This window comes from Echeneis naucrates, chromosome 12, assembly GCF_900963305.1.
Source record: "Echeneis naucrates chromosome 12, fEcheNa1.1, whole genome shotgun sequence".
Classification (NCBI taxonomy): Eukaryota; Metazoa; Chordata; class Actinopteri; order Carangiformes; family Echeneidae; genus Echeneis; species Echeneis naucrates.
In genome coordinates, this window is record NC_042522.1 from 9,086,134 (window position 1) to 9,113,604 (window position 27,471).

General features: G+C 41.6%; 1 protein-coding gene across 3 annotated transcripts; it reads right to left on the bottom strand.

Annotated features, from left to right (window-relative positions):
- Positions 1–623: 623 nt before the first annotated feature.
- Positions 624–27,449, bottom strand: dpysl2b (dihydropyrimidinase like 2b). Of its 3 annotated transcripts, none has more exons than XM_029515592.1 (14): positions 27,332–27,449; positions 16,297–16,385; positions 15,637–15,821; positions 13,842–14,006; positions 13,161–13,222; positions 10,780–10,860; positions 10,327–10,395; positions 9,164–9,284; positions 8,702–8,858; positions 8,464–8,605; positions 7,774–7,944; positions 5,626–5,805; positions 5,230–5,395; positions 624–4,538 (listed from the first exon to the last, which is right to left on the bottom strand). In XM_029515592.1, the coding sequence occupies exons 2-14, from the start codon at positions 16,314–16,316 to the stop codon at positions 4,447–4,449; spliced, it is 1,611 nt and encodes a 536-aa protein (XP_029371452.1). In that variant the 5' UTR covers positions 16,317–16,385; positions 27,332–27,449; the 3' UTR covers positions 624–4,446. The 3 variants fall into 3 exon arrangements, with proteins under 3 accessions (XP_029371452.1, XP_029371454.1, XP_029371453.1); XM_029515594.1 differs by lacking the exon at positions 27,332–27,449 and adding an exon at positions 25,013–25,161; XM_029515593.1 differs by lacking the exon at positions 27,332–27,449 and adding an exon at positions 24,909–25,134.
- Positions 27,450–27,471: the final 22 nt, after the last annotated feature.

Below are 27,471 nucleotides of genomic sequence, written 5' to 3' on the forward strand. Positions count from 1 at the left end.
TGAACCTGGATTGTTCCTTCATGTAGTTGTTATTATTCCCATGGGCCCAGGATCATGGAAAAGAGATCTGAAAAGTGTAACCTTCAAATTCTCAGTGTACCATTAAAGAGTCGTGTGTTCATGGCTTACAGTGCAGTTGTCTTGCTTGATTGGAAACTTGCTAATCCCTTAACCTTTACATAGCCACTCATAAGGTTAATAGTCCAAAATATTACAAACTATATCTGCTAAAATGTTATCATATCAAAATTGTTTCTTTGGCCTTGAACAACTTTCAATACGACTTGGCAGGATGAGAGCATTTTGAAGAGGCAGTGAGTGGAAATCCAGTGACGTGAGGTGCTGCTGTACTGACTGTAAAGGCCCAGTATACTCAGTTCGGAGATCAGTTTTTATGTGCAGCACATTTCCTCTAAACTACTCAGCATTATCAGCAAAAGTAAGTGGTCCAAACCATAACCAAATACTAAGTAGGACTGAAGTTGAATTCTGGCTGGTGTGAACTTCAGTCTATAGTTTCATGATTTGCAGAATGCTTCTAACATTAAACCAAGAGACAAAAGCAACACTGATTCAATTTTTTCTTATTTTTTAATTCTTTGAAGTCCTTGTTTTTGTCTCTCTTTTTTTTTTTTGGAGGCTTTTTTGCTTTTTTTGCTTTTTTTTTGCTTTTTTACATCACCATCCATGGGATTTGACACTTTTTCCATAGTGAGCAAGCATCCCAGAAACCCCACAGCCACCAAGACAAATACCATCACACAGTTTCACTTTCACAAAGGGGAACGGCTTACAGAGAGGGATGAATGGGTTCAGGGGGCAAGAAGGTGTTCGACAGCATCAACAGCCTCAGAACGGATGGAAGCTCCTCTCAGTCTGCAGCACATAGTGTACATACTCATATATTATTAGCATAATATGGCATAGAAAAAGCATCCAAGCTGACAGAGCATTATAGGAGTATAAGTGAGTGTTTTAGTGTGTGTGCGTATGTGTGAAAACTGAGGAGGCATGGGACACAATGTGCATGCCAGCGCTGACAGCTGGTTTTTAATATCCAGGTCAATTATCCAGACATGGCTGCCGCATCACAGAAACGGCTGTTTTCTGTTTACTGTGTGTGTGTGTGTGTGTGTATGCGAGAGTTTGTTTTACCAACACAATGTTCAGTGTGCTTTCAACTCCAACAGATTCTTTTTAAGCAGTCAAGGACTCTGGGTTACACACAACTGAGCACAGGATTATGTAGAAAAGGTGCAGCACTGACTAAAGACTAATTATAAAAATCTGTGTGTGTGTGTGTGTCTGTGTCTGCAAAGCTTTACTAATAGCACCAGGTCAGGACAGGTTGCTAACAGCAACCTGCAATCTGACAAGTGTTGCCATGACAAACAAGAAGAACGGAGGGGTATGTCTCCAAGGCAACAGCATGAAACAACAAAAGGAGCCAGGGTGGGAGGGAGACAGAGGGGAGAAAAGGGGGAGGGTGAAAGAAAGGGAGAGACAGATAAAGGCAAACTGAAAAAGGAGACGTTACAAGAAAAAGTACAAGAAGTGTACTTTTACTCTCAGTTGAGCAATGCTTGATGCCAAATTTCAGTTTCAGGACTTCAATGCTTCTCACACACCCGACTAAAGTCATGGTGTAAAATTAGAGAGGAATATAACATCTGCAAAAAGGAAACTGCCAACCACAGTGAATGAAGAAAGTCAAGGCAGATTCCTCACTCCTGACTTACAGAAACATTGTTATGTTATGTGTAAGTTGGCGTGGAAATCAAGTTTCCATTTCCCATTCCTATCAAATCTCATCTTTGAGTTCATCAAAGACTTGCATTTGTTACACGCCCCCTGCTTTGGATTCTTAAAATACATATACGATTTGTAACACAAACAGACTTCGCCTTCTATAGGCCTCCAGTTCTTTCTATAAAGGGGGAGGGAGCCTGGATTACTAGGGTTGAAAGCACAAAGACAGAGATGGTGTGAATTTGTATATATGTCACATAAGAGTGTTATACAGGGGCCAGCTGCATTAAGATGGACTTTTTCAGTTGGACTGGCTTTGAGACAGAAAGCCGAACTGATTTACAGCAGAAAGGGGCATGAACCCAAACATGGGAAAAACTATCTTCATACAACTGACTGACCTGAAAGTTAAAGAAAAGAAAAACTAATATGTTAAAAGAAACAAGATTTGTTCTTTAAAAACATTACAACTTGGTCAAAATAATCATTGCTGTGGGTAACTGAACTTTTATGACAGTAAATCATAAAATCCTGGTCATAGTTGCAGGCAAAAAAGATAATTGAAAGATGAAAAAATTCCTCCCAGTAACTAACCTAAGCTGAAGCTACCCCTCAGTTACAAACATCTCATCAGAAGTCATAGCAACTTTTAATTACCTTTCTGTCTGTGGCCACTCCAAAGAATATGTCTATCACTGTCTTCATCTGAAGTGTGAAAGGGTTTGAGGGTCAACTAGTTTTAATCCACATTTATGTAACTGGCCCCTGGTTGTGTCCATGTCAGGCTGAGCCTGTTGCTCTGTGTTGAGTTGTGTGGAAGAAAAAGGCTGCAGAGAGATTGTGACTGGAGGCCAAGACCTCATTCACATAAGAGGGAACACAGGAAATCAGTTGCTTGGCTTAATGAAAGCCAGATCGTGAAAGAAAAAAAGTAAAAAGAACGTATAAGCCCGCAGTACAGCCTGCATAAACTTGAAGTCCACATCAGTCAAGAGTGCTGTACAGGAGCCTGCTGTGTGTGTCCCATCCCTCACACATCGACACTGCACACTAGTCAGAAGTACATTAGCTCATGTCTACTTTCAAGCGTAAATCAATAGTGCTCAGCCCTTAGGCACCTAGATACAGAATGACACTAAAAAGCAGTTTGACAACAAGTTAAAAACTCTAAAACATTAGAACATTTCAAGATATCGAGCATTTTTCGTCTTTACAGGGGCTCTACCAGTGGAATAGGCCCTATGAAAGCGCAAAATCTGGCACCTTTGAATCGGTTAATCCTGGCTATTTTACATCTTTTTTATCTTACATCCGTCTCTTACCTCAATAAGAACAAAAAACAAGAAAAAAATCAAACTATCAGTACAACTTCTGTGGGTTCAGGCACATAAAGAGTAGAAAGGAAAGAAGGACTTTAGATGAGTATAAAACAGTCACATTTGGAGGAGGAGAAACATTCTGAATGTAAATGCACTGGTTGGTGATGGACGCTTATCAGAGATGTTTCACAAGCTGTCAATTGAAAGACTTGGACCTTAATGATTCAGGAATGCAAACAAACCAGAATATAAGTAGCTGCTGCATATAGAGAATGGCACCTTCCCCGCACTTCTAAATGTTCTTTAAAAGGACGGCATTAACGAAGCAATAAGGCAAGGAAAGGTTGAGTTTGACGTGACAGCGAATACGACTTTCTCTTTCCTCCCTGTATCTTTCCTTCAATCCTCCCACTTAACGACGGCCAAACGCTCAGAGATGAGGAATAAAGCTCTATTTACTACCTGCCAAAGCTCCCTCTGCTGCACAGGACATTTTTCCCGCCAACTCACAAGCTGAAAGGCAGCTGCCAAATGTGGAATATGTTGTTTTACTTCTGTACCTTAGCTAAGCCACAGGCAGAAAAACACAAGATGAGTGCCAGAGCAGCGTGTGTTGCTTGATTTTTTTCAAATATTAAGGCCATGTTCATGGCCTTAATATTTAATTAGATATTGAGCCTAGCGTTGTGTGACAGCTGGTGATGCACTGGAAAGTAAAATGATTGAAATGGAACATAATATAAATCCCAGATAGTCAACAGCTTGAAGGAAGTGTTAGATTCTTGCCGGCTGAATAAATTGTAAGACTAGTCAATTTCAAGCAACCTACTGTCTGGCCTACTTAAACCCAAAATAAGGAAATAACAATATTGGTTTTGTACCCATGCTTTGTTTAAACTACTCCCAAAATGATAAGAAAGGATGGACATACAATGGACATCCTGCATGAAAATGACCCACTATATTAATTCAGTCTAGCCACACTTGACCCCTCTATTAAAACATCAGAAAAATAAACATCAAAGGATACATGGTGGGGACAAAGTACAGTATAAAAAAACAAAGTAATGCTGTCAAAAGTGCTCAAATAAGGAGTTTTCTTTTTTTTTTCTCTCTTTTTCATCATGAGGCAGACATTTTTTTTGTTTGTTTTTCATTTCTAGCTGTGTCCTCTAGGATCAGGTTTTGGGGAAGAGAAGAGTGGGTACATGAAAAAGCGGCGGAGGAGGAAGTGAGAGATTGAGACTAAAGGATGGCCCGCTCAGGCGCATGCGGGGACTCTGTGGTGTCTTGATGAGGTTTCTAAACCCCTGAGCTCCCGTCGGCCGGCCTCCCTCTCAGTGCTTCGTTTCTTCCTCAGCGGCGGGTGGCTGGAGTTCTAACCCAGGCTGGTGATGTTGGCCCTGCCGCCTGGGGGCGCCACAATACGCTGCGTGTTCCGGCGAGGAACATTGTCATCGATCTGAGCACCTGTGGGATGAAACAGAAAATTGGCTTATCAAGGATGTTTTTATATGTCGAAACACAAAGGTTGGAGGTCAATTTATTAATTTTCAAAATAACAAATTGGACCTTTTTGTACCAGAGAGTGGCAGAGAAAATATTTTGTTTTGTGTGAAGATTTTTTTGCTTGCTGTGACACAGTGTAGCTAGCTCACAACAAATCTAATTTTAGAGCAAATCATTACAGCCAGTTCATCATAGCACAAAGACAAGGAAAATTTGGAGAATTCTGTCCAGCTTATGTATTTGTGTTGTGAGGAAATGCAACTTGTTAATAAACCTGCCTCTGTTTAGTTTTGTGGTTATCACTGAGGTTGGAATGTAAATTAATATCAGAAACAATCAAATGTAAAAATTAAGACAAAAAAACTTCCTAATATGGTGATACACTTCATGGATAAAAAATTACCAGTCAAATATTTGGACGCACATTTCTATTAATTTCAATGAAAAAGTGTGTCCAAACTTTCTCATTGGCATTGTTATTGTAACCATAAAATTCAGGATGAGAGAACTCACTGGTGAAATGTGTCCCGACCTGCCACAGTTTAATCAAACATTTAGAGGGAATTGTCACCATGAAGCAGGAATTAATTAAAAAATATGTTTGAACTTGGGTGTAAAGAAAAAACCTCTCACTTCCCCAGAAAAGACTGACCAGATAGGCTGAACCCAGACTGGTGCAGGTTACGGACGGGCTGGTTAGGCTGCTTGGCAGGGGAGGTCTTGGCAGAGGAGGCGGGAGTCATGGTTTTAGGGGTGACAGACACCTCACAGACCGGACCGTCGTACAGTCCTCTGGGTACGCCTCTCAGTTCAGCCAGCTGCATTTTGGGAAACAAAACACCACAGTCGTAACACTGAATATTGTCAGGCCAGGGCCATCCCTTCCATTTGCCATAAAACAAGCATAAGACATCATAAAACTTGCTGAGAGTGCAAATTCCTGATTCCCAATAAAGTTACATCTATCTATAAAGAATGGATGGTCGATACCAGTATCACTATAAATAGACAAAATACAGATCCTGGCAGGAATAAAGCAGTATTGTACCCTGCTGCGAGCCTTTATCCTCTTGTACACATAGTCAGGGAAAGGTTTGCGAGCCACATAGCGTCCTGAACCCTCAGTGGTGTGGAGGGTCCCCTCCTCCAAGACGATCTTCCCCTGGCTGATCACCACCAAAGGCCCACCACGCACCTCAGTGCCTTCAAAGATGTTGTACTCCACAGTCTGTAGAGGAGAACAATGATGTCAAAATAGTTGGACACTGTTAAATAAAAATTGCCTCATATCCACAAATACATATTACTCATACACAGTATACAGCTCAAAGAAAGGAAACCGTCCAGACTTTGAGATGGGATCAACAATGCATTGTTTTTATAGTGCATCTGGACTATTCATTACTCCATCCCATGATAAATAAATATGTAAATTCAGTTTCTGTGACCCATGAAAACTGAATTTATTCAGGTCAGGTCACATCATATCTAGTATCATGTATTATAATGCTCGTGTTTCATTGGTCTGTAGCCGAGAAAGGAACCAAGATGGAAATTGGGGACAAAACTTAATTCACAAACAACATAAATGATGGAGTTTTAAACTCGTTTGGCTTTTAGAAACGGAAGCGTTCATCCACCACACAGTCCTGCAGACATTTTAAAGATAGATGTGTGGAGATTTTTAATGTTGTGTTTTTAGATGTGAAGTGAGTGGAAGTCTATGTTTGACAGCTGTGTTGCTATGATGTTTTATTACATAAATCATCAAGGAAAGATCTTCAGAGCAGAGATGTGATGATTCATCCTCTCCAGCTGATTTTTTTTTCCTGTCATAAGGACGACGTAAGACGCCCCCCCCTCACCAGAGCACATGCTGTAACTGGGGATGATGCTGTTGATTTAATTCACAGATTTACGAAACTCTCACTCAAGTGTTCATCTGAAAAACCGCCAGAGCCATGTTGATATATTCGGGTCTGCGTTCACACATGAAGCCGTCATGTAATATGACCAGAATGATTATGGATTAAAGAGCACATATGAAAGGAGATTAACCGATTTAACTCTCACAAAGTTAAAAACATTCCTTCCGACTTCTAATGCTAATAAAGGACGCAAAGCTAATCTTTTTGGGGGAGGGGTGGTGGAGAATATCATGTGAAGAGAGGCTTCAAGCCAGAGAAGAAGAAGAAGAAGAAGAAGAAGAAGAAGGACAAAAAAGATAAAGAAGAAAAACAGGAAGGAAAGATGGTAAGCCGTTTCATTTGTTGTGGGTGTTTGGGCGCATGTGTGTTGACCAGGAGGGTGGAGGGTTTTTGTGTGTGTACTCTGTCTCCTGAATGCTACTGGAGCTAAAGCTGAGGTCATGGCAATCTGGTACAGTCTGAAAGCCTGAAATGAGATCACCAGTCGGCCGGGCTATCCTGTCATACACATACACACACACACTGACATTCATACACAAACACTCCAAATGAGCAATTTCTCCCATGAACATTAGTCCACCATTTTCTGACCAAGGGGAATAGCAAGAAACCAAAGAACATGACGAGATTAGGGGAACATATGCAGCAATAGTTTCTCTGTTTCTCTTGCACACACACACACGCACTCATAAGCGAATACACATGGACCTGCCTGCTTACAATCAGAAGTGATATGTTCCAGTTCTCTGGAAGATTTTTAAGAATGACATCACTCCCTTGACGCTGTGTGAGGCCCACACCCTGTTCAGCGGTCAGGCCATAAACTCAGACACATCCTTTACAGTGAAGAAGTGGGCTCATAAAGCAATGGCTCTGGCTTCTATCACTGGCATTTAGTGAATTGTTATTATTAATATCAATCTTTGTCACACAAGAGAATTGTTTATGTGTCATGAGGCCGTAATTTTTTATTTCTATAAAGAAGGTCACTCTTTTTACTTTTACCTTTATTTTGGAGTAATGTTGACTCCATGGCTTCCATCTTTTCACTACAAGGCTAACAGTATGTGACACCCCTGTGCATACTTTTATGTAATTTGTAGTCAGGGTTGAATTTGAAATCTTCTCACTCCAGTGGTGACATGAAAAAGATAAAAGAAACTCATAAAAATGATACACACAGATGCTATAATATTGGAAGACATGAGGCCTCAGTTGTATTGAGGTGTTAATGTTATCGATTTGTGTGTGCATGAGCGAGATCGTACCGAGTTGTGGCTCTTGGCGGAGATAATCTTCGTGACATCTGGGTCCCACAGAACAAGGTCGGCATCCGAACCCACAGCGATACGACCCTTGCGGGGGTACAGGTTAAAGATCTTGGCGGCGTTGGTGCTGGTCACAGCCACAAACTGGTTCTCATCCATCTTGCCTGTAACCTGAGAGGATCAGAGCTGAGAGTGAGAGTGCTGCAGGAGCCACGGTCTGCTCTTACCTCTGCCGGTCATCATCCCTGCACGTTTACTCAATCATCTGTACCGCATGGACTCTTGTCTCATTGTTTCATCATTTTGCTCCTGAAGTGTGTTGCGTGTATGGGCCGCACACGTTTTTTCCACGTTTTTTGCCTGCACTTTGCTATTGGTGTGAGGTTGTAGTGTTGTACTGTTATTTTTGCTTCAATGTGATGACATGCCTCAATTTGTCACAAGTCTTTAATTTGCTGGATAAATTAAAAACAGTCTTGTTATCATTGCCAGAAGCGGTTTTTCCAATTTATTTTCCAAAATCAAATCAAATCAAATTTAATTAGATAGTGCCAAATCTAACTGAGTTACATCACATATAGAAAATAAAAAACATTTACAATATTATGGTAAAGTGTGTAAAGATATCATGATATGAATGTGATTGTATCCATATTGCCCACCCAGCCCCTCATATATAAACATGCTTACCACACATTTGTCCCAGATGATGGACATCCTCTCCTCAGTGCCATTGACCCCTTCAGGAATCAAACTGAAGTCATCTTTGCCCACAGCACGCTGGGCGGTGTTGAAGGGACAGTGCGCACTTCCTGTCACCTGCAGGTCACCACTGTAAAGTAGGACACAGCGTTGGTGGTAATGCTTTGAGAAAACTACTTGACACATTGTCACTGTGACATTGCGCATATTTGGAACTTCGTTTTACCAGGACAGCAGGGAGTTGAGATAGTCTGGCGTAGTCGGGTCGGGGCTCAGGGGAGGGGAGGTGACATAGGCAGCGGCTTTGGCCCAGTTCTTGCTCCAGTAGTGTGAACCGTCTGTTCCCAGGCTGGCGGTGATCGGCTCTCCGTAGACCACAGTGCCTGAAAGTTCAGTACCTATATAAGCCAGATTCTACAACTCTAGTTTGCAACACGCAGGTCGCATAGACCCTTGAAGTTATGTGCATTCATGCACATGCTCTAACTAATGTTGGACTGAAAAAAAAAAACCCCAAAATGATCAAGCATTGGAAGTATTTTAGAAAGAGAAGCTGTCAAAATCCTACAGTTTTTGTCGGTTTTATGAGGTAGACTCAGGTTTTGTTCAATGAAGACAATAACAATGACAAACTTAGCATGAAATGATCATTTAATGAGCATTAAATCAGACAATCTGAATATCTCACCCTTCTTCCTAGCCAGAGCGATGACATCAGCAGCGCTTTTGCTCATCACCTTGGTGACATACAGGGGGCAGTTGGTCTGATTGGCCACAGTGACTGAGCGGTTCACTGCTTCAGCCTCCACCTGAGGAGGAGACAAGTATTTTTAGCCCTTTTCTTCATCATTGCTTCATCCCCATCTCACTAATGACCGACACACGTTTTCCTAATTTAATCAGATATGTGAACGTGTAGAACGCTGGGCTGGGAGGTTATGTTTGATGACATAACAGCCAACGGTCTTCCCAGAATTTACTGAATATTAGAGGTTTGATAGATCAACTTTTGGAATTCCTTTGGCCAACTCTTTGGCCACGGTCGTACAATTTTTCATGGGCTTTTGGTACTGCTAAAATCTGTGAAAAAGCACTTTAGGATCCCTGTATCAGACCACAGAACTGTAATATGATGATATGAGCAAAGAACATAAAAGGTTTTATTTAAAAAAATACTAATAAAATGAAAGAGTAGCTAAAAGCATCATGTTTTCTAATAAAATACTTAAATTGAGTCCAGAGGAACGATCCTTGCAATAAGGGCTGTATTCAAACACAAAAGTTTAATGGTTTCATGTACATACTTCTACACTTTCTTGCCATAATCTGTGTTGCTAAATAGCAAGCATTTTATCTTATGCTGTAGAGACCAAAAACAGAGGCAAACATTTTATAGCTAGCTCAAAGAGCTGACTGTAATTTTTTATACGGCCTTGAGAGAGGGAAAAAACAAAACACATATTTCCAATCTGACTTACAAGCCCTGGTGACGTATTTCGAAAATCGAAACTGCAGGTTAATTATTTTTCAGCTCTGGATTCTTCAGCTTGTCTGTTTTTCAAAATCTCAGGGTTTTTTTTTTTTTTATTATTTGTGTCATTTTTTCAGCCCCTGTGCTCCTGTTTTTTAAATTACTGCTCTTTAGAACACTGTTTTTGCTCTCCAGTGAGACGTCATTCATGGTTTTACCTCGCCTTTTGCTATAAATCAGTTAAAACAATAAGGAAAACTTGATAGAGAAAGGGTATGCTGTTTTTCGAAAATAAGAAAAGCTTTTGTTTATGTTCTCGAAGGAAAAAGGAAATATAGCTCAGCAATTAGACGAAACTAAAATCCACACAGGTCATTCACCTCCTCAGGATGGCTGAGAACGTGTCCTTCAGGTCCAGTGATGCCCTGCTCCAGGATCCGGCGCTGCTCCTAAATACGCATATGCATAACACACACACAAATATAAACCACCATTAGCAAGACCGTATATCATGGCCAGATGAATGCATGTTCCTCATGGCCAGCCTTGGCAGTAAACAATAGAGCATGGCTATGAACTCCATGGATATACATCTTCATCTGTTGGCTATTAAGAACTCAATATTCAACGTTTCATCATTTATGTGCAGAAAAATATGTGTCACTGCTTGAACTATGTTTTATAATCACTGGGAGGCTCTCAGGATTTGGGCTCCATGTGCTGGTTGTTGAGCAATACCTTTTTGAGACACACTTTATGGTTCCCTTTGCTGCCAATTTTCATAACAGAAGGTCCATTCAGATCTGAGTTCACTGAGGTCTAAAGTGTCTTACCTCAGCTACGATATCCCCATTCTCAGCATGGACCTGGGCGATGGCTCCCAGATCACGGATCACACTGAACACCTCGTACACCTGCAGCAAATGAGGCACACTCGTGATTTGGATACACTCATGCAGCGTTTTTGTTGCTGGTAACACAAGCCTGGATTTATGACCTTTATGTCTCCTGTTATACAACTTGTGATGATTTACCCTGATTTCTGCTGTGTTGTTTGAGTGATGTACTATAAATCAAAAAACGCTCTACATTTCGTCCTGCCAAGACTGTGATCAGATATCAGGATGCAGTACTTTCAAGAGTAAGTGTGAATGGTCTGTTTATGTCTTCTGACTGGCAACAAAAAATAGCAGCTATATAAACTTGGCGTCTTGTCTTCTTTTAGCGGTGATTAAAGCCATCATTGATCAAAAACAAAAGAAAAAGCACAACATCAGACAGCAACTCGATTGTTTTCCTTTTTTATGTGACTTTTGGATATATTAGCTACATGGCTAGACAAATGAGACATATCTCAGTAATTGATCAGACTGGATAAATGGCACAGACAGATTCAAGGTCCCCAGAAGATGAACCCCAGTGACTTCTTCTCTGCCACTTCTTCCTTAAGTTTCCAATGTGAGTTTTCTCGGTAAAACCGCTGCGTAAACTGTTAGATGATGTAATAATAGTGATAATAGTGACCTAACTTTTCATGTTGTGATGTTACCACGTCAAAAATTTTCAATTTGCCACAAATTAATATTAATAACCAATAAATTGTCTTAAAAATAGCAAACGTATGACTTGCAAAGCTAGTGACACAAAGCCACAGCAATACATTGTATTTAGTGCTTAATAGCAAAAATTAGCATGCCAAAGATACTAAGCTAATATTTAAGAACATGTTTAATGTCACAGCGTCTCAATACCATGTTAGCATACTAAGGTAAAAACGTAGCCTTTGGCTCCAGCCAAAGTGTGCTCTCTGATTTTTATCACTTGCCTCTCTAAAGGTCATTCAGCCAGATGAGCTCAATCAGACGTTATTACGAACTTTATTTAACTAGCATGTTTTCTGAGTAGTGCCTGTCTTATACGTGGCATGTAAAGACACCAGAGACAATGTTAATATTAATATAATTTACTTTAAATTTAATCATGTAAAAAGTATCAGTAAATTAGTAGGTAATATTGCCAATGAAGTCATCCGCTCACTATTTTAGCAAAAACTAAAAAGCCTTTCCAGTGTCACTTCTGAATAATGGACATTGGGGTTACAAATCAGACCTACTGTGTTTACACTAATGCTCTAATTACATTGAGAAATTGAGCCCAGAAAGTGATGTACGACAGTTATAACAACCTTAAATGACCCAAATGCGAAGAAGCACCAGAATTTCAAAGCGTATGTCAGTCTCCCACACTATCATTCATTCAAGCAATAAGATGACTTCACAGACTGAAAGAAAACCGACGTGTTGAATGAGTCATCAAGTTACGGCTGCCAAACAAGCTGCGATGAAGAGCCATCAGAGTTTGACGTGGGAGCGAGGATGATAAACTCTGGCTGCACTGGCCTGCAAACATTCCTCGCACAGGTGCAAGGACCAACACTGATCCGTTTCGTCACCGCTTTCAAGTGGAATTAATTCATGTTAAGCATGACTCAGAGAGACACTCAGATGGAGATGTGGCTTTCATTACAATTGCTGCTCAGACTCCAAAGAGAAACACATGGACAACTGGTATGAAACGACGCTTCGCCAAGACAAACAAATTGTAACTGTATCTCATGCTGCAGGACGAGTGCAAGAGCCAAGAGCAAGACTGAGATATGACTTTTATTATGTTATAATGTCTGACTTATTGTACGCCACCAATCTCTTCTTCGAGTTATAACTTGCCTCTGAACAGTGCGTTGCTACACAAAATAGATGTAATATTAAAGCGCTGTGGATCTTGGCCGTCTGACAGAAATATCAAAAAACATTTTCATCCCTCTTAGTCTCTGAAATAACAAGGAAGTCACAAAGTAGACATTATATTGACTTATCCATCTAATGCTACTGCAGGAAAACACATAATTTTTGTCTGCGGATTAACTTGTATACTTAAGCGTGATAAAAGTGGAGACCATGAGGAAATTTGCACAATATTGCATTGATGTGTATTCATGTGCCGCAGTGTGTTTCCTTTCAAATGATAATTCTAGTTTAATTCAGTTTAGTGAAGGAGAAGCTGCACCTCAACAAGGCCAGATGTAATTTTGGACTTACATACTCTGATTTGTTTTGAACTTCACTCTGACATGAATATTTTTAAAGTTTTGTAAAACTGAAATGCTCTCTCTTCCTCAATAACACATTGTATGGCAAAGAAGAGGGGGTCTCACCTGAGCGTCCGTCAGCTGGAATATATCTTTATACGCCAGGTAGACCAGGAAAGAGTTGACACCTGGAAAAGTAACAAAAAAAGGTTAGGGATTTTAAAATGTCAATTTTGTGGTGACAGACTGACTAAAAAATACATCAAACGGTGGCTTGATGATTGTCTCACTCTTTGCTGTAAAGCTGTGAGCCACTTCCTTCTGACAAACACCCAAAGTGGAACTGCAAGAACGAATCAACCCCCCGAATGAACTTTCTTAAATGAGATTTTTAAAAAATTGCAATGACTCAACTTGTTGTTTTTTCTGTACTGTGGAGTGTCATTAACACTGCAGCCTCTAGAGGCCACCAGGCTGGTTTTTAACCTTGTTTCTCTTTCGAACTTGGCTCTTAAACATTAACAAGAAGTGTAATTTATATATAAACACAAAGGAGCTTAAATGAGACCTGAATTGATATTAAATGTTCTCAAAAATCCAGCCGGAACAAAATAACTGAGGATGTGCTGAAAGAAACTTTAAATCTTTTATGTTTTAAAAGTTTTCTGTGCATGAGATCTCTTTTTAGAAGTCTTCATGTGCATGTGAATAATGAATAATAAGGGTATGTGAAAAGTGTTCAGAGACAGTCAAACATATTAAACATTTGTCTGAGAAACTCTAATGTGACTTTGTGTGTGGTCGTACCATGATCCTTCACTAGTGCCTCCATCTCTTCCTGGATGCCCTTGTGCCACTCAGTGATGTCGACATGCAGTGAGTAGTCGCAGCAGGACTTGCTGTCAGCCCATTCGCGCCACTGTTCGAAGGCTGAGATGAGGCTGATGCCAGGCTCCGGTACCACATGGTCAACTGGACACACAAACATACACAAATACATGATTTGTCATGTAACATGGTGAATTAGACCCTGTGATCTTATATTTGATACGATCTGGTTTCCAGATCAATTGATGTTGAGTTCAAATGAAAATGATACTGATTTGCACTCGGCAGCCCGGTCTGGTCCTAGTTTGTTTCAAGTGACTACATGAAAATTGTACCGATCTTTGAAAATAACCAGATGTGTCATTCCTGTCTCTACTCAAACCAGAGCATGCACCCAAAGTACAAACTTCCTCAGTTTCCAGCAGCCAAAGAAAGAGAACTGAGATATTACACCTGGAGTTTTCCAGACTCATACTGTTTGACTGAATATAATGACTCATGTCTACTTAAAGGCGTATTTGTACAGTGTTCTCGGCCGCTGAACGTGGTTTCTTGTCCAGAAGAATGAAGGTGCTTGTCTCCTGACAAGAGCTTCACCCGTTTTTACATTTATAAGGCGAGAGATCCCAACACATCCTCTGAGTAGCTACGGCTTCAGAGCAGATTTGAGGCCACAGTGAGTCGCTGTCAAAAAGGGAGGGGATGAGCCTGGGCCAGCAGGAAAGATGAGTTAGAGAAACAACTTCACATTGGTGTTGGCAAGTGAAGGGATGAAGTTTGATGCTGAACCCAATATTTCTTCAAGAAGTAGGGAAGTAAACCGCTCTCATTTCTAAAGTAGCGATCATAAAGGTTACAAACATGTACAAATATATCATATAAACAATCACCTTCTTTGAATGAATCTCTCAACTGCTAAAACAATTACTTGATCATCTAGTCTGACTTTTGTTGTTTAATTATCTACGTACTGAGCACTAATACATGTCATACGCCATGTTGTCACAAGCGTCTCATGTGATTTTATTAGTAAGTGCGACCACATGGAGCATGGGGTTTTAATCTTGATTTTTCATCTGCAGTTTAATATCAGATTCAAACCACATTTCAAGCTTTCTGAATGTCTTTTTCCATTTTTTATTAAATCACATCTGTCCATTGTGTGATGTGCAATCCAGTCACCAGGCTGTTACATACTCGGTCCCAGCTGTTGACCTGTCTAAGACGGCAGCAGCCAGAGAGTGTTTGTTTGGTTGCGAGGGAGGAGGGGAAATCTGCTGAGTCAGAGGGAGGTTCAGTAGGACTATTAGAGGGAACATCCTCATTTGGCTTTGTTATCTATATTAGAACCAACAGAGACAAGTAAGTCACCACATAACAGGGATCAACAAGAAACTGCAAACAGCACAAAGCATAGGCTCACTTTCATAGTGAGAATATCTCAGATCAGTTAGCTTTGCGTATAAGAAGCCTAAAATAAGTAAACACTGTTCAAACAGGGTTTGTAATTACACTCTGACCACTCTGCAGCCTCTGTGTCCAAAGGGAAAAGTAATTCACGTCCTAGCTCAGACTGAGGAGCAGCATTCAACACCTCGCAGCTCTGAATCCTCAGAGCAGATGGACAGTTTTACGTTTTGGCTCGGTCATGAAGAGGCCTGGCACCCTTCCTGTTCTCATTAAGCTATTTTCAATTATAGCCAATCAGCAAATGAAAGATCACTGTGGAGAGAGATGCTCTGCAGATACCACGGTCAGCTTCTCCCCTCCTTACTGATCATGGTGGTGCCTCCAGCCAGTGCGGCCTTGGTCCCCTGGTAGAAATCATCCGCAGACGTCATTCCACGATCGGGCATCTGGAAACGTGTGTGCACGTCGATGCCGCCTGGCATCAACATGCGGCCATGAGCATCAATGGTTTTTACCCCGCCGGGCACAATGAGGTTTTCCCCAATTTGTCTGTGAAATAGGAAGTAATGAATTAAAAAAATAAAGAAAAATTCATAAAGAAGAATTTTTTTTTTTTTTTTACGTAGAGGTGATCTTGAGAAAGTTAAAATGCTAGCCTGAAGCTGCAGAAAGAACCTTTATTCAAATCAGAATCCCATCTTCAGGCCCATTTAGTAAGAAAATGTGGATTTAAGTGTGAATATAATGGAAATTCATAAATTTCTATTTGACGTATCTGTGATATGACTGAAACAGCCAGGGGACCTACTGAAGATGTTGACATGAAGTTATCCAACTTTCAAATGAAATTCTTTGATAGCATTGCAATGCATTACGTTGAAGGGGCCCACTGGTTTGTGTTTAGCATGTAATCTCAGCTATGCCAAACTACTGAGCTTTTACTATGAACAGATTAAGAGAAAGAGAATTATAACTCTGTAAACATAATATATGGAGTTTTTCATTCAGAAAAACGGTAACTCACTTGATGACTCCATCCTCCATATAGATGTCAGCACAGAAGGATTGGTCATCATTCACGATCTTTGCCCCTTTGATCAGGAGACGGTCACTCTGCAAAAGCAATAAAGATGAGTAGTCAATTAAAGAGTGAAAAGCAGACACTGCAGATCTGAACACATGCGAAGTGTTCTGGGATTTTATAGATGCCTATAAAACTACGCTTATGCAGAAGAATACCTGATTTGACTTCACTTTAGTAAGTGGAATTAAGTGAATATGAAAGAAGACATTTTGGGAAATGTTGTATAAAGCAGTGGATTGGCACTTCTAGTAAAATATAAATACTCAAAACGTGTCCAGTCTACACAGCAGTCTCTGCTTGGCCTTTTTAGGATGCAGTCTGATAAGGACCTCATGGCTGTGCAATGCCTTTCAAAATCATACTGGCGTTCTTTTTCTGCACACACACAAAGCTAACCAGATACACACTGTGCACACGCGCACACACGCCTACGCACTTAAATCACACTTTCAATACCCAGTAATCTAATGCACGGATAGAGGAGAAAGCAGGTGATGACACAGAGAGCAAAAAGCTGTGGTATTTGGATCAGTCCCAGGTTCATGCGTGAATGTTTTAGCAATGACTGTTTATAATGTCAGGAGGGAAAGTAGAGAAAGACAGGGATAACAAAAGACACAATTAGAAAGTGGATGAGTGGGAAGGGGAAGAAGTCAAACAAGAAAAGGGAAAAGAGATACAGTAGGAACATGGGGGTCATTCCAGAGGAGAATGAAGGTGTATGAAGGCTGAATTGAGTGTGTTATGGCAGGCACTCCCATCCCACCACAGTGTTTGATTCATCCTAGAATGGACCGGACCTCCCACAACATTTTTTGTGATAGAATCATAAACCTAGGATTGATCCTGCTCTCATCTTTGTACACACCACTGCTGACTTTGTGAAATACTGAATATGTGTTCAAATTTCCTCACTCTTTGTAATAAGGACATATTGGCACAGTGATTTTCAGTCGGTTTTAAATAAAACTTCTTCTTTTCACCTTCTTATTCATGTATCAAAAGTTAGTCTGACTGGTTGTTGGAGCTGTTTGACAAATTTTTAGTTTGAAGTGAATGGTCACCAACCAGCTTTGTGGTTTGTAGCCACAGCAAGTTCACATGTGCCATTAAAATGTAAATAACCATGATGTGTAACAAAATTAGGGGAAGAATCCACTATTCAACAATGAGGACAGCCGTCCGCCCACAGACGCGCCCCTCTGTCCACTTCATGAGGTTGAGCTGTTTTGTAACGGGCGTCCGAGAGAGCCAACCAGAGTGCAGACATTGTCATCCATCACTGTTGCCTGCAGCAGCTGTGCCACTTGTCTGTGCAGGGGAGAGAGAGAGGGGAATGGAAAAGAGGGGGGTGGGGGTAACCTACCCCAGAACCTCCCTCCCTGATCCCCTCAACCCCTGTCCCGCCCCTCAAGTCACCCCAGCAGCTTGGGCCCTCGGTCCAAAAAGGGTGTGGCAACTCTGGTCACAAGGGCTCCAGCAGCTAACAAAGGCCGCTCTGTGTGAACTGCTCCCGCGAGCTGCCGCCCAGCCAGCAGCTCTGTCCCTGGGCCCAACTGCCGCTCGGCAAAGGCCCCCAGTCAGAGCCCCGCTTTGAATCTGAACCAGCACGTGTAAGCTCAGAGTGGCAGCACTCAACTCTTTGAAATTTTACTGCATGATGGTTTTTTTGTTGTTTTCAAGACTCCTGGTTTAATAACCAGGGAGCTGATGGCAGAGAAATGAGTTCTTGTTGCAGGTGGAAGGAGCAGGAGCAGGTGGAATTTGTCATTTCATAATGAAAAAACGTGTGACTTTCCCACTGTTTCTGTCTCATTATTGTCAACTGTACATGATCTTAGCAGTAGCGATCTTAAAAATATCTCTATCACAGCGTCAGACTTTTAATGAATGCCTTTTTTATAATCCGGTGTCTGTCACCCACAATTCAACTCAACCACTGGCAGTACAGTCTGAGATTCAAGTGTGTTGTGCTTGTAATAGAGACTGCTAGCAGGCTACAGAGGCAGCTAACCTCAGATATTTCATCATTTCAAATCTGTAGTCATCAAATCCAGCTGACAGTGAATCATTTTGACGTCTGACGCAGTCAATTTGTCAGGTGACCTGATAAATATGCATCAAACACATTCTAAATATGAAGTATGTACTATTTTGCCAGTCGACTCTTATCTTTGAAGAGAAGCTTTTCTTTAACTTCTTACATATGTGTGCCATAAACTATCTCACAGAAGACAGGCACTTGAGGACTTCAGCTGACTGCAGCCGGTATGGAAAATGCATTGCAGTTGTCCCCTGAAAGGTGTGGCGATGCTCCGGCAGTGCTGATGGAACTAATGCAAATAGATCATGTGGTAATCTTCTATCTATGCGGCGCAGACTGCTCTGGTGGAGCAACTGGCCTCCCTCCAGCCCACAGCTGGCCCACTTTCATCCCAACAACTGCTTTGAAATATCGCCGTTACATCATGTGCCTCATCATGACTGTCATTATCACATTACGCACTGAAGTTCGCCAGCAGACCACGGTTCTTCAGTCGACACTCATATTTTCACACAGACTCAACATTCGCGAGCCAAGACTGGGAGGCAAAATTATCTTTTCAGAAACAATTACTCTTTTTAGAAAGTTGACTGGTTTGAGGATTTACTCCATGAGGAAGAAGCAGATCATTTAGGGAAAAAAGTCCCACTAAAAAGGTAGGAGGTGGTGGTGGAGGGGTGGTTTTAGAGGCTCGGCTGCAGAACACTTTGAAGAATCGGGAAATTAGAAGAACAATTACTCGAATCCAGACTTATACAGTATAATCATGTAATTGTTTTGCAGTTCACGGGGAATGGAGATTGTCTGATTGTACTGGATCACTGCCAACCACGACAGTGACCTTTTCATCATGGGAACCTCTTACAGCCTCACAAACAGGATGTGGACAAAGCTCAAAGGGCTCATTGTTGCTATAGAGCTGTGTTTTCATTCCTGACTAAAAACTCAAACGCACTAATGTACATACCATGGCAGCATAGGGCAGCTGTGTAGTTGAAATTAATCTGGATAAATATGTCTTATGAAGGACAGTCTTCTGCTTATCTTGGCGTCCATCGCGGTGGCCACTGGCTAAGCTGGCAGTTCCAGAAATCCCTCTGGTTCCTGATCCAGAAGAAGGTCCCCAGAAAGCAAAATCGTCAGATGCCCCAACCACCTCAACTGGCTTTAACCTTGAAGGAGCAATGACTCTACTCCGAGCTCCCTCGGGTTGTCTAAGCTCTGAAGTCTTAACCTGCATCATGCTGATGTTGTTTAGTTCAGGTTGCTTCATTTGAGAAAAGTTGGAGAGCCACCATTCTAGTCCATAAAACCCAATTAACATATTTTATTTGGCCACAAGGAGGCAGCAGAAAAGGCGACAAATACAAACTTCTTCTCTTTTGAAATTTACATGGCTCAGGTTGTTTTCAGGTCCATTGTCCTTTTTAGCTCCTGCTTTGTCATCATTCGATGTTTAGTTCTCCACTTTGTTTAGTATACCACCCAAGATATTTCCTGTTTGGTGCTTGGCAGATCACCTGAGGAGGTTTTATCAGAACTTATTTTTGCTGCAGATGGAAACATAACTGATGAGAGCGAAGAGAGGGAGTCGACAAAATTTTGGTCAGTGAAACCAAAATGAAACACCTCAGTGCAACAAAAACTATAGATTTCTCCATAGAATTAATGAAATTTGCAATTTGTCTGTGGGGACAAATCCTGTCACATTTTGTTTAGTCATCCCATCCATTGTTGTTAGAAAATATTGATTATAGGGATGTTAAAGAAAACGCTTAAAGATATTAATAATTATAATAAAGGCTGCTTAGCATGAAAGAAACAGACCATCAATGATGGAGTCTGGGAAGTGATTATTCCACCATTACAGACAGCTCAAACTGTTATTTTATGACTGCTGTCACCCAGCGTTATTAAAAACATGTATAAACATAACCACAGAGCCACAGGTGAGAAGTAAAACACACCACAGATGAAGTAAAGAGACGCCTGAGAAGACAGTTTTGGGAAATCAGAACAAAATCAGCTTGAGCCCTATGAAAATGTCTGCCAGTGTTTGACGTAACCCAGCAACGTGGTGTGTTGTTGTCCAAATGGAAAATATCCTGGGAACATTAGTGAAGTCAGGTGGAGAATGCTGCCAGGTCAGACAGTTAGCACTATGATTTATGCAGGTCCTGGTTTATTAAAAAAAACAGCCGTGACCAAAACCATCCCCATACATGCTGAGACAAATGCTGCAAAACACATGTTCGCTTTTTTTCATGTAATTTGAACTTTCAAAACAGGACCCAAACAATGTTCCCTGAGGGAACACATCTAACTTAATGTCTCAATTGTAAACATTCTAAATAAACTACCGAATTCATGTTTTTTATAAATAGTGATATTTTTTTTTTAGCTTTTGATATGGATTCCTAGTTTTGGAGCCATATTATGTTTTATATTTGTACATGTCAACAGAGGAATTCATGCTCCCTCTCTTATTCAGAAAAATATTTTTTTATCCACTTTGAATATGAACTATATCAATTTTAAATATCTTTGAGCTAGCAACGAAAAACGACATTAAATTGTCTTTTTGACTGTTAAAATCTCCCTTGATCACACTGTGTTATTGTTTGTCCACAGTCAAGACAATTCTAATTTCATTTTTTAACTTTGCACCTCTGTGTTAAAGTCATTCCAAATCAATTACACTTTCGCACTGACTCTGAAGAGAATCCCTGAAACACTCTCCCTGACGTTTGGATACGTTTTGAATTGTCTGAAGAATGGAGTCACTGACCTCTCCCTGCAGCCTCTGGAGGACATGGTGCAGCCTGGGGGCACCACGATCCTGTTACCGACATTTACTCAACAGTGTTCTCCTTTGTTCAGGTGCTGCATCGTGAAAAAAAAAAAAAAGCTCACTTTCTGCACAAAGACAAACACACACTCGCTTGCATATTTCCTCTCACTTCTTTGAATGGAGGATGATATTGAGTGTGAACAAACTGAGCCAAGAGGGGGGTTTATTTGGACACCAGTGCGCTGTGTGTGATGTGTTCACAGACAGCACCCCGGGCTGCTGTGCACTGTGAGATAACAGCGTGAACAGGCTGAGGTGACTTTAACAGTAAGTACACACACTGAGCTGCCACAAGGGGCAACTTCTGTACCGCAGGTATACTCTCTGACTGCCTAACGATCTCTCATCCTCTGAGGATTGAAGTCACACAGACGTTAATCCAGGACAGTCTTATTATAGCCTCTGTCTATTTTTAGCTTCTTTTAACTTTGTACATTGGATTTTTATTTTAGAAAAACATCCACTTTGTTCTTGTTGCTGCAAAAAAAAAAAAAAAAAAAGCCCGCTCCTTTTCTGAGAAAAAGTAATCTGAAGATTGTTCTGCTTCATATCGTGCTGCAACTCATTTCTTGACGAAGTTATTTAAATGGTTTAAATTTTCAAAAGAAAAAAGCGAAGAAAATCCCCATCACATGTTTGAAGGTTGCAAAGTGATGGATTCAAATAGTTTATTGTGTCCAAATGTCAGGGCAAAAAACGAAAATTTACAACCGTTTACAAAACCATTTTGAAAACCTACAGCGACAGATTGTTTTTGCTTTATAAATGGCTTAAATGATTAATCAGAGATCAAAGTTGTCCATCAATGCAGTAAACTAAATTACTTCGAGAAATTGTTGCAGCCATAAATCTATTTACTCCATATTTTTGAGTTTTTGGCCTATCTGGGGACAATGAGTCTGGGAGCCTGAGAGGTAGGACCATTAGCTGCACGCACAATGTTCAATCACTTCTTTGAACTCTGCTCCAGTTAAGCTGCATGAATCAGAAAGTCACAGAGAAGCTCGGATCCCAGGTGGTGAAGTTGCGCTGGTTCATTCATATTTGATGAGAGCTGCCTTAAGTACATCCCTGTCTGTGCAGCTGGCCCAACTCCATCTGGCAGAGACAGACCCGTCGTCCCTAATGTTGTGTGGACATCATGGTCCATCCTTAACAAATGGAGGTGGGGTGGGGGGCAAAGAGAATGGATTAATTCTACATTATATTAAATCTGTAGCTATAATTTGATTAGTCCATATGAAAAAGGCTGCAAACACACAGGATCTCTTTGTCAGCACTGTTCATTTTTTATTCAATTTAACCTCGTTCATTTCCTCTCCGCCTTGCGTTTGGTCTAACACATCCATCGCTCGCACTGACTCCTCCTCTCCGAGGCGGCACAGAGCTACTGAAAAGCATTTGTTACCTGGAGCTTAAAGGAGTCATGACCCGGAGTGGCTGACTCGATGGTCAAGCCCATGAAGTGACGAAAAGATCAGTCTAACGCAGCAGATTTATCGCTCTGGCCTTGATGTAACCGTGTTGCCGTGTAGGACAGAGACACTATGCAAACAGAGCAAGTAGATCCTAAAAAAACCATTTCAGACTGAAGTCAAATTTGCATCTGACCTGCTTTTTCTTCCATGCACTGTTCAGGAATAGGAAGTCTATCCATTTAGGTCTGACTTAATCGCTGTTGGGACTAAAACTCCAGCTAATCCTCTGACCTTTCCGCCAACTGCTGCAGCTGATGGAGAGACCGACAGAGTAGTTGCAGATTAATATTAAAACTGTAGTTCAAATATGCTCCTTATTAATGTGTAATGTTTTTCCATATTGAGTTGCATCACACTTTGCTTTTCAACATCTCTTCTCCAGGCAGGATGAATAACGGGACTCTTAACTAATGACTACTGCCAGTATTGATTTATCCGTTTATTGATTGGTTTGTTCTGGTTTGGTTCTAGGGGAGTATTCCCTCCAGAGTCCAGGCTAACAGCTACAAATACCATGGAGTTTCCAAAACGTAGTCATTTTCAAATCACAACAGAGAAAAGCAGTAAATCTTCATATTGGCTTTGGGTTGTTTAGATTTTGTACTTTTTTTTCTTTTCCTTTTTTTTTTTTGGCAAGCACCTAAGGCAGTTATGAAAATGGTTGCCTACTGATTTCCTATCAACTGACAACTAATTTGATCAGCCTTTCAATCCCTTCCGCACTACTGCCTATTTGATCTGGGATAAGTTGGTGGTGGTTGACTCTGACCACACAACCTACTATGTCCACAAGCTGTAGGATGGATGGAGGTTGGAGCCTCCTCTTACTGAGTGTACACGGGAATAAATGGATTTATAGATGATGGGCCTCCTCGTCCTGCCCACAGGCCGACCCCACCCACATCATGTCAGCGTCCTGAGTGCTTCTTTGTCGTGACCTCATCAAACTGGGGATGTTTTCCAGAAGTAATTCAGCCTCAAATGTTAACAGCAGCCACTTTGCTCACTGAGCTCTGGTTTAAGAGCCACCTGACCCCTCAGGCCCTGAGCCTCCTCCCAGTCAGCCTTCATTGTAACAGTGAAAGATCATTTAGTAATGTGTCTTCTTTTATCTCCACAAAACATTTAATCATGTCAGACTGAAGTATAACAAGCTTGAAGGAAGCCGTCAGTCTGCCTGCATGTCCCCAGACAGTCTGGACATTTTAACCCATTTCATTCACTCTAGTGGCAAGACAGTGACCTCCTTCCTGATCAGCTCTGCCTACATGGATCTCCCCTTCATTACCCAGCTGAAAGAGGAACATGGAAGGAAATGGGACCCACTGTCCCCTCCCTTCCCCTGGCTCCCCTCCCTTCCCCTCCCTATTCTCCACTTTCCACTGAACCACCTCCACCATCCCTGCAGCTCTGCTATGAATGCAGGGAAACTGTCTGCCCCACGGTGACACAGTTAAAGTGTCGTTAAATGTGTCTGTGCCTCTAAAAATAAAACTAAAGCAAATCGAACCAATGCTTTTCCAAAGTGAGAGGAGAGCTTTTTTTTTTTTTTTTGGGGGGGGGGGGGTAAAAAAAAAAAAAAAAAAAGCCTCCCGGTACTGAGCGTTACAGCGGATGCAGGGAAGCATTTGCCCCAGCAGTTGGTGTGCACTGATACCAGGCTCTCAGACTCAGCGCCTAACAAAGAGCACCGGCCCGAAACCCCAACTGTCATACATGCCATGGACAAAGGAATGGAGGCCTGAGTGTGGAGCTGCAGCACAGATGATTATTTCAAGCTGAAGTGGGAACTCGGTGCATTCGGAGACGAGCACTTGTCGCAAAGATGCTGCAAAAATCCAGATTTTTTTTTTTTATTCCAGCCTCGCCACACAACAGGGGAAGGGAGTAATGCAGGAGGAGGTGGTGTGTGTGTGTGTGTGTGTGGGAGGGGGGGGGGTGTGATTTATCGACCTTAACCTGCATTAAGACGCTGTGGGTCAGATTTCAGCAAACAGCCGTTATGCCTCTGCAAAATGAGAATTACGAGCGAGACTCATGCAGGCAGATTTGTCGGAGCTCGCCGCCCCGGTGACATCCTGCACCCGCAGGCCCCGCACCGCCCGACCCCCGCACGACAAAGCCCCAATCTCCCTCCTGAGCTACCTCAACCATCCCAACACCCCCCCGTGACACTCACTGTGATGCGGGGGATGTTCTTCTTGCCCTGGTAGCCAGACATCTTTCACCGGTCTTTTCTTCCTGCGCCGCTCCGAGGACCGCTATCAACGCAATGGGACTTACTGGCGATGATGATGATGATGGTGGTGGTGAGGAGGGAAGATGAAGAAGCAGCTGATCCTCCCGGAGGCCACAAGCGTAGAGAATCAAACTATCTGTCAACTCCGGATCGCGTCCTGGCAGCCTCCCGGTCTCTCCGCCGATGCACCAAACCTTCCCTTTCCCAGACGGAGTCAGACAAGAGGGGAGGGAGGGAGGGACCACTAGCGAGCCGCTTCCCCATAAAAAGAACCCCACGGAGCATGCGCAGAGCCTCGCCCTGCTCCATTGACAGGAGAGAGCCACTAATGCCATCAATCGCTCTCTTTGGATTAGTGAAGGCAGAGTGCACCGGCTGAACAAATGAAGAAACAACCAGCAGCCATCTTAACTCGGCTCACTTCATCTTCTCTAAGAAGACCGTCCCAGTTCTTAGCAGAGACCATCCGATCAGCTGCCCCTGAACCAGTCCCACCGTACTTCCAACACTTGTTTGGAGCAGTTTATAGGACTGATGGGATTTTATTTCCTTCTACAGTAACTGAATAAAAACAAGATTTATAATATAATCTAATTAAACTGAATTTGAACTGATTAGACTATTTTGAGCTATTCTCCAATAGAAGATTATCTAGATTATCTACTGCAATGATTCTTTCCCCTTTAAATGCACCCATACGCACTTGTTTTCTTTTTCTTTTTTTCTTTTTTGCATTTGTGCAGTAAAAAAAGAAAAGTGATTTTCTGTAACATGCTATTCTGATGTAACAGTTGCATAATATGAAAGAGTCGTCGCATGATTGATCTGAGCCACAGAGCCAGAGAAGATTTGGTCATACCAGGCTAGGCTTACCCTTAAATTTATTGGCTTGAGAAAATCCTTATGTAGTCAAGTTTTCTTCTCTCAAAAATAACCTATCTGCATTTTCCTGCTTTTTGAAAAGACATACTTTATTTTCAAGCACTTTAAAGGACCTCTAAAAATGCAGCACGTGCAAGAGATTGTGGAGATAAGATACTCTGATATGATTAAGTCATGCTCTCAGTATTTTACTTCAAGAATAGTATAAAAGCATATCAGTAGTATTACCTTCAAAATGGTAAAAGTACTGATTATGGAGAAGGGCCCTACATTATCAACACATTTTCCTTCTGATTAGTTTTTTTGGTAAAATTAGTTTTTTTGGTAAAAAATCTGGTTCTGTTTATAACTTTTAACAAAACATCCTGAATGTTTTTTGACTGTTTTGTCTTCTAAATGAATAATAAATAAATGAAATAAATGAAGAAAATTAAAATAAATGAAATGCTGAAATCTCGACTTTAGTATTTGTGGAATTGTACTTAGTTGCTCTCTGCCACTGCAGTCTTAAACATCTTTTGTTTAATTCAGCATGACAGGTAGCATTTAAACATCCCACCATTTAATTGTTTGTTTTTTCTTATTGATACACAAGAAGAAATCCATTGTTTTCATGTATCAGAGAACAGGAGAGAAGTATTTCTATAAGGGTTGTATGACATAGGAGGAAGGTAAGAGTGGATTGTGTGGCTAATGTCACTGATCAATATGTAACAAGATACCAGGGCTAAACACCACTAACCAAAGCTTTTAACGGCAGCCAGGGTGCTTAAATATTAAGCAGGTGGAGCGCTGGTTCCACAGTTCACTGCCCTAAAGCAGAACAAGGACTATAACTTAAACAAGTAGGAATAAAAGTTGTAAGATTTTCTTGCAAGTCATGCAAGCCAGAGCTGCTGTCTCTTGTTGATCTGGTCCACACCCTCATTTCTGCATAAATGCACGATAATGCTGCGCCTATGCATTACATCATATGTGCATCTAACCCTGTGTGCTCACATATGTGTATGCCACTCATATCCAGGCCGAGGCGGGTGACACAATCACGCAGAATTTTCCTACTCAGGCCTGTTACAGCTGAATGTTTACTGTTTTTCTCAAGGACCTTTCAGTAAATCACGGACACACACGAAGCACAGCTGCAAGGACCGTGCAGCAGAAGGAGGAATAAAAATCAACACCATAAGGCCAAGGTAACTAACAGGAGCCACTCCCTCTGGCAGCTCTGCATGGCGGGCCCTCCATCCACTCTTTTATATCCCAGTGCTTTCTGGGAAATGTAGTCAGGGCAAGTTGTCTGGCATGCACAGGCTGCAAGCTTAAACAAACTCAAATGAGTGGCATAGGTTTTTGCGAAGATCTCAATATTGGTTGACAGAAAACAGAGGTGGAGAGAAAAGCGTAGAGACATAGAGGGGGAAAAGGGATAAGGACAGGGCTGGAAATATACGCCACACGCATGCAAAATCCAAGAAAATTACCCTTTTATCATCCAGATTCTGTAGGGCTTCTTTCCCTGTGCTCTCCCTTATCTCCACCTTCCTCGGCTGGGAGATGTCGGTCTGTCGATCAATGACTGGCCGGTCGCTCTTACCCCTGCACCCCGAGAGCGCATCAAAGT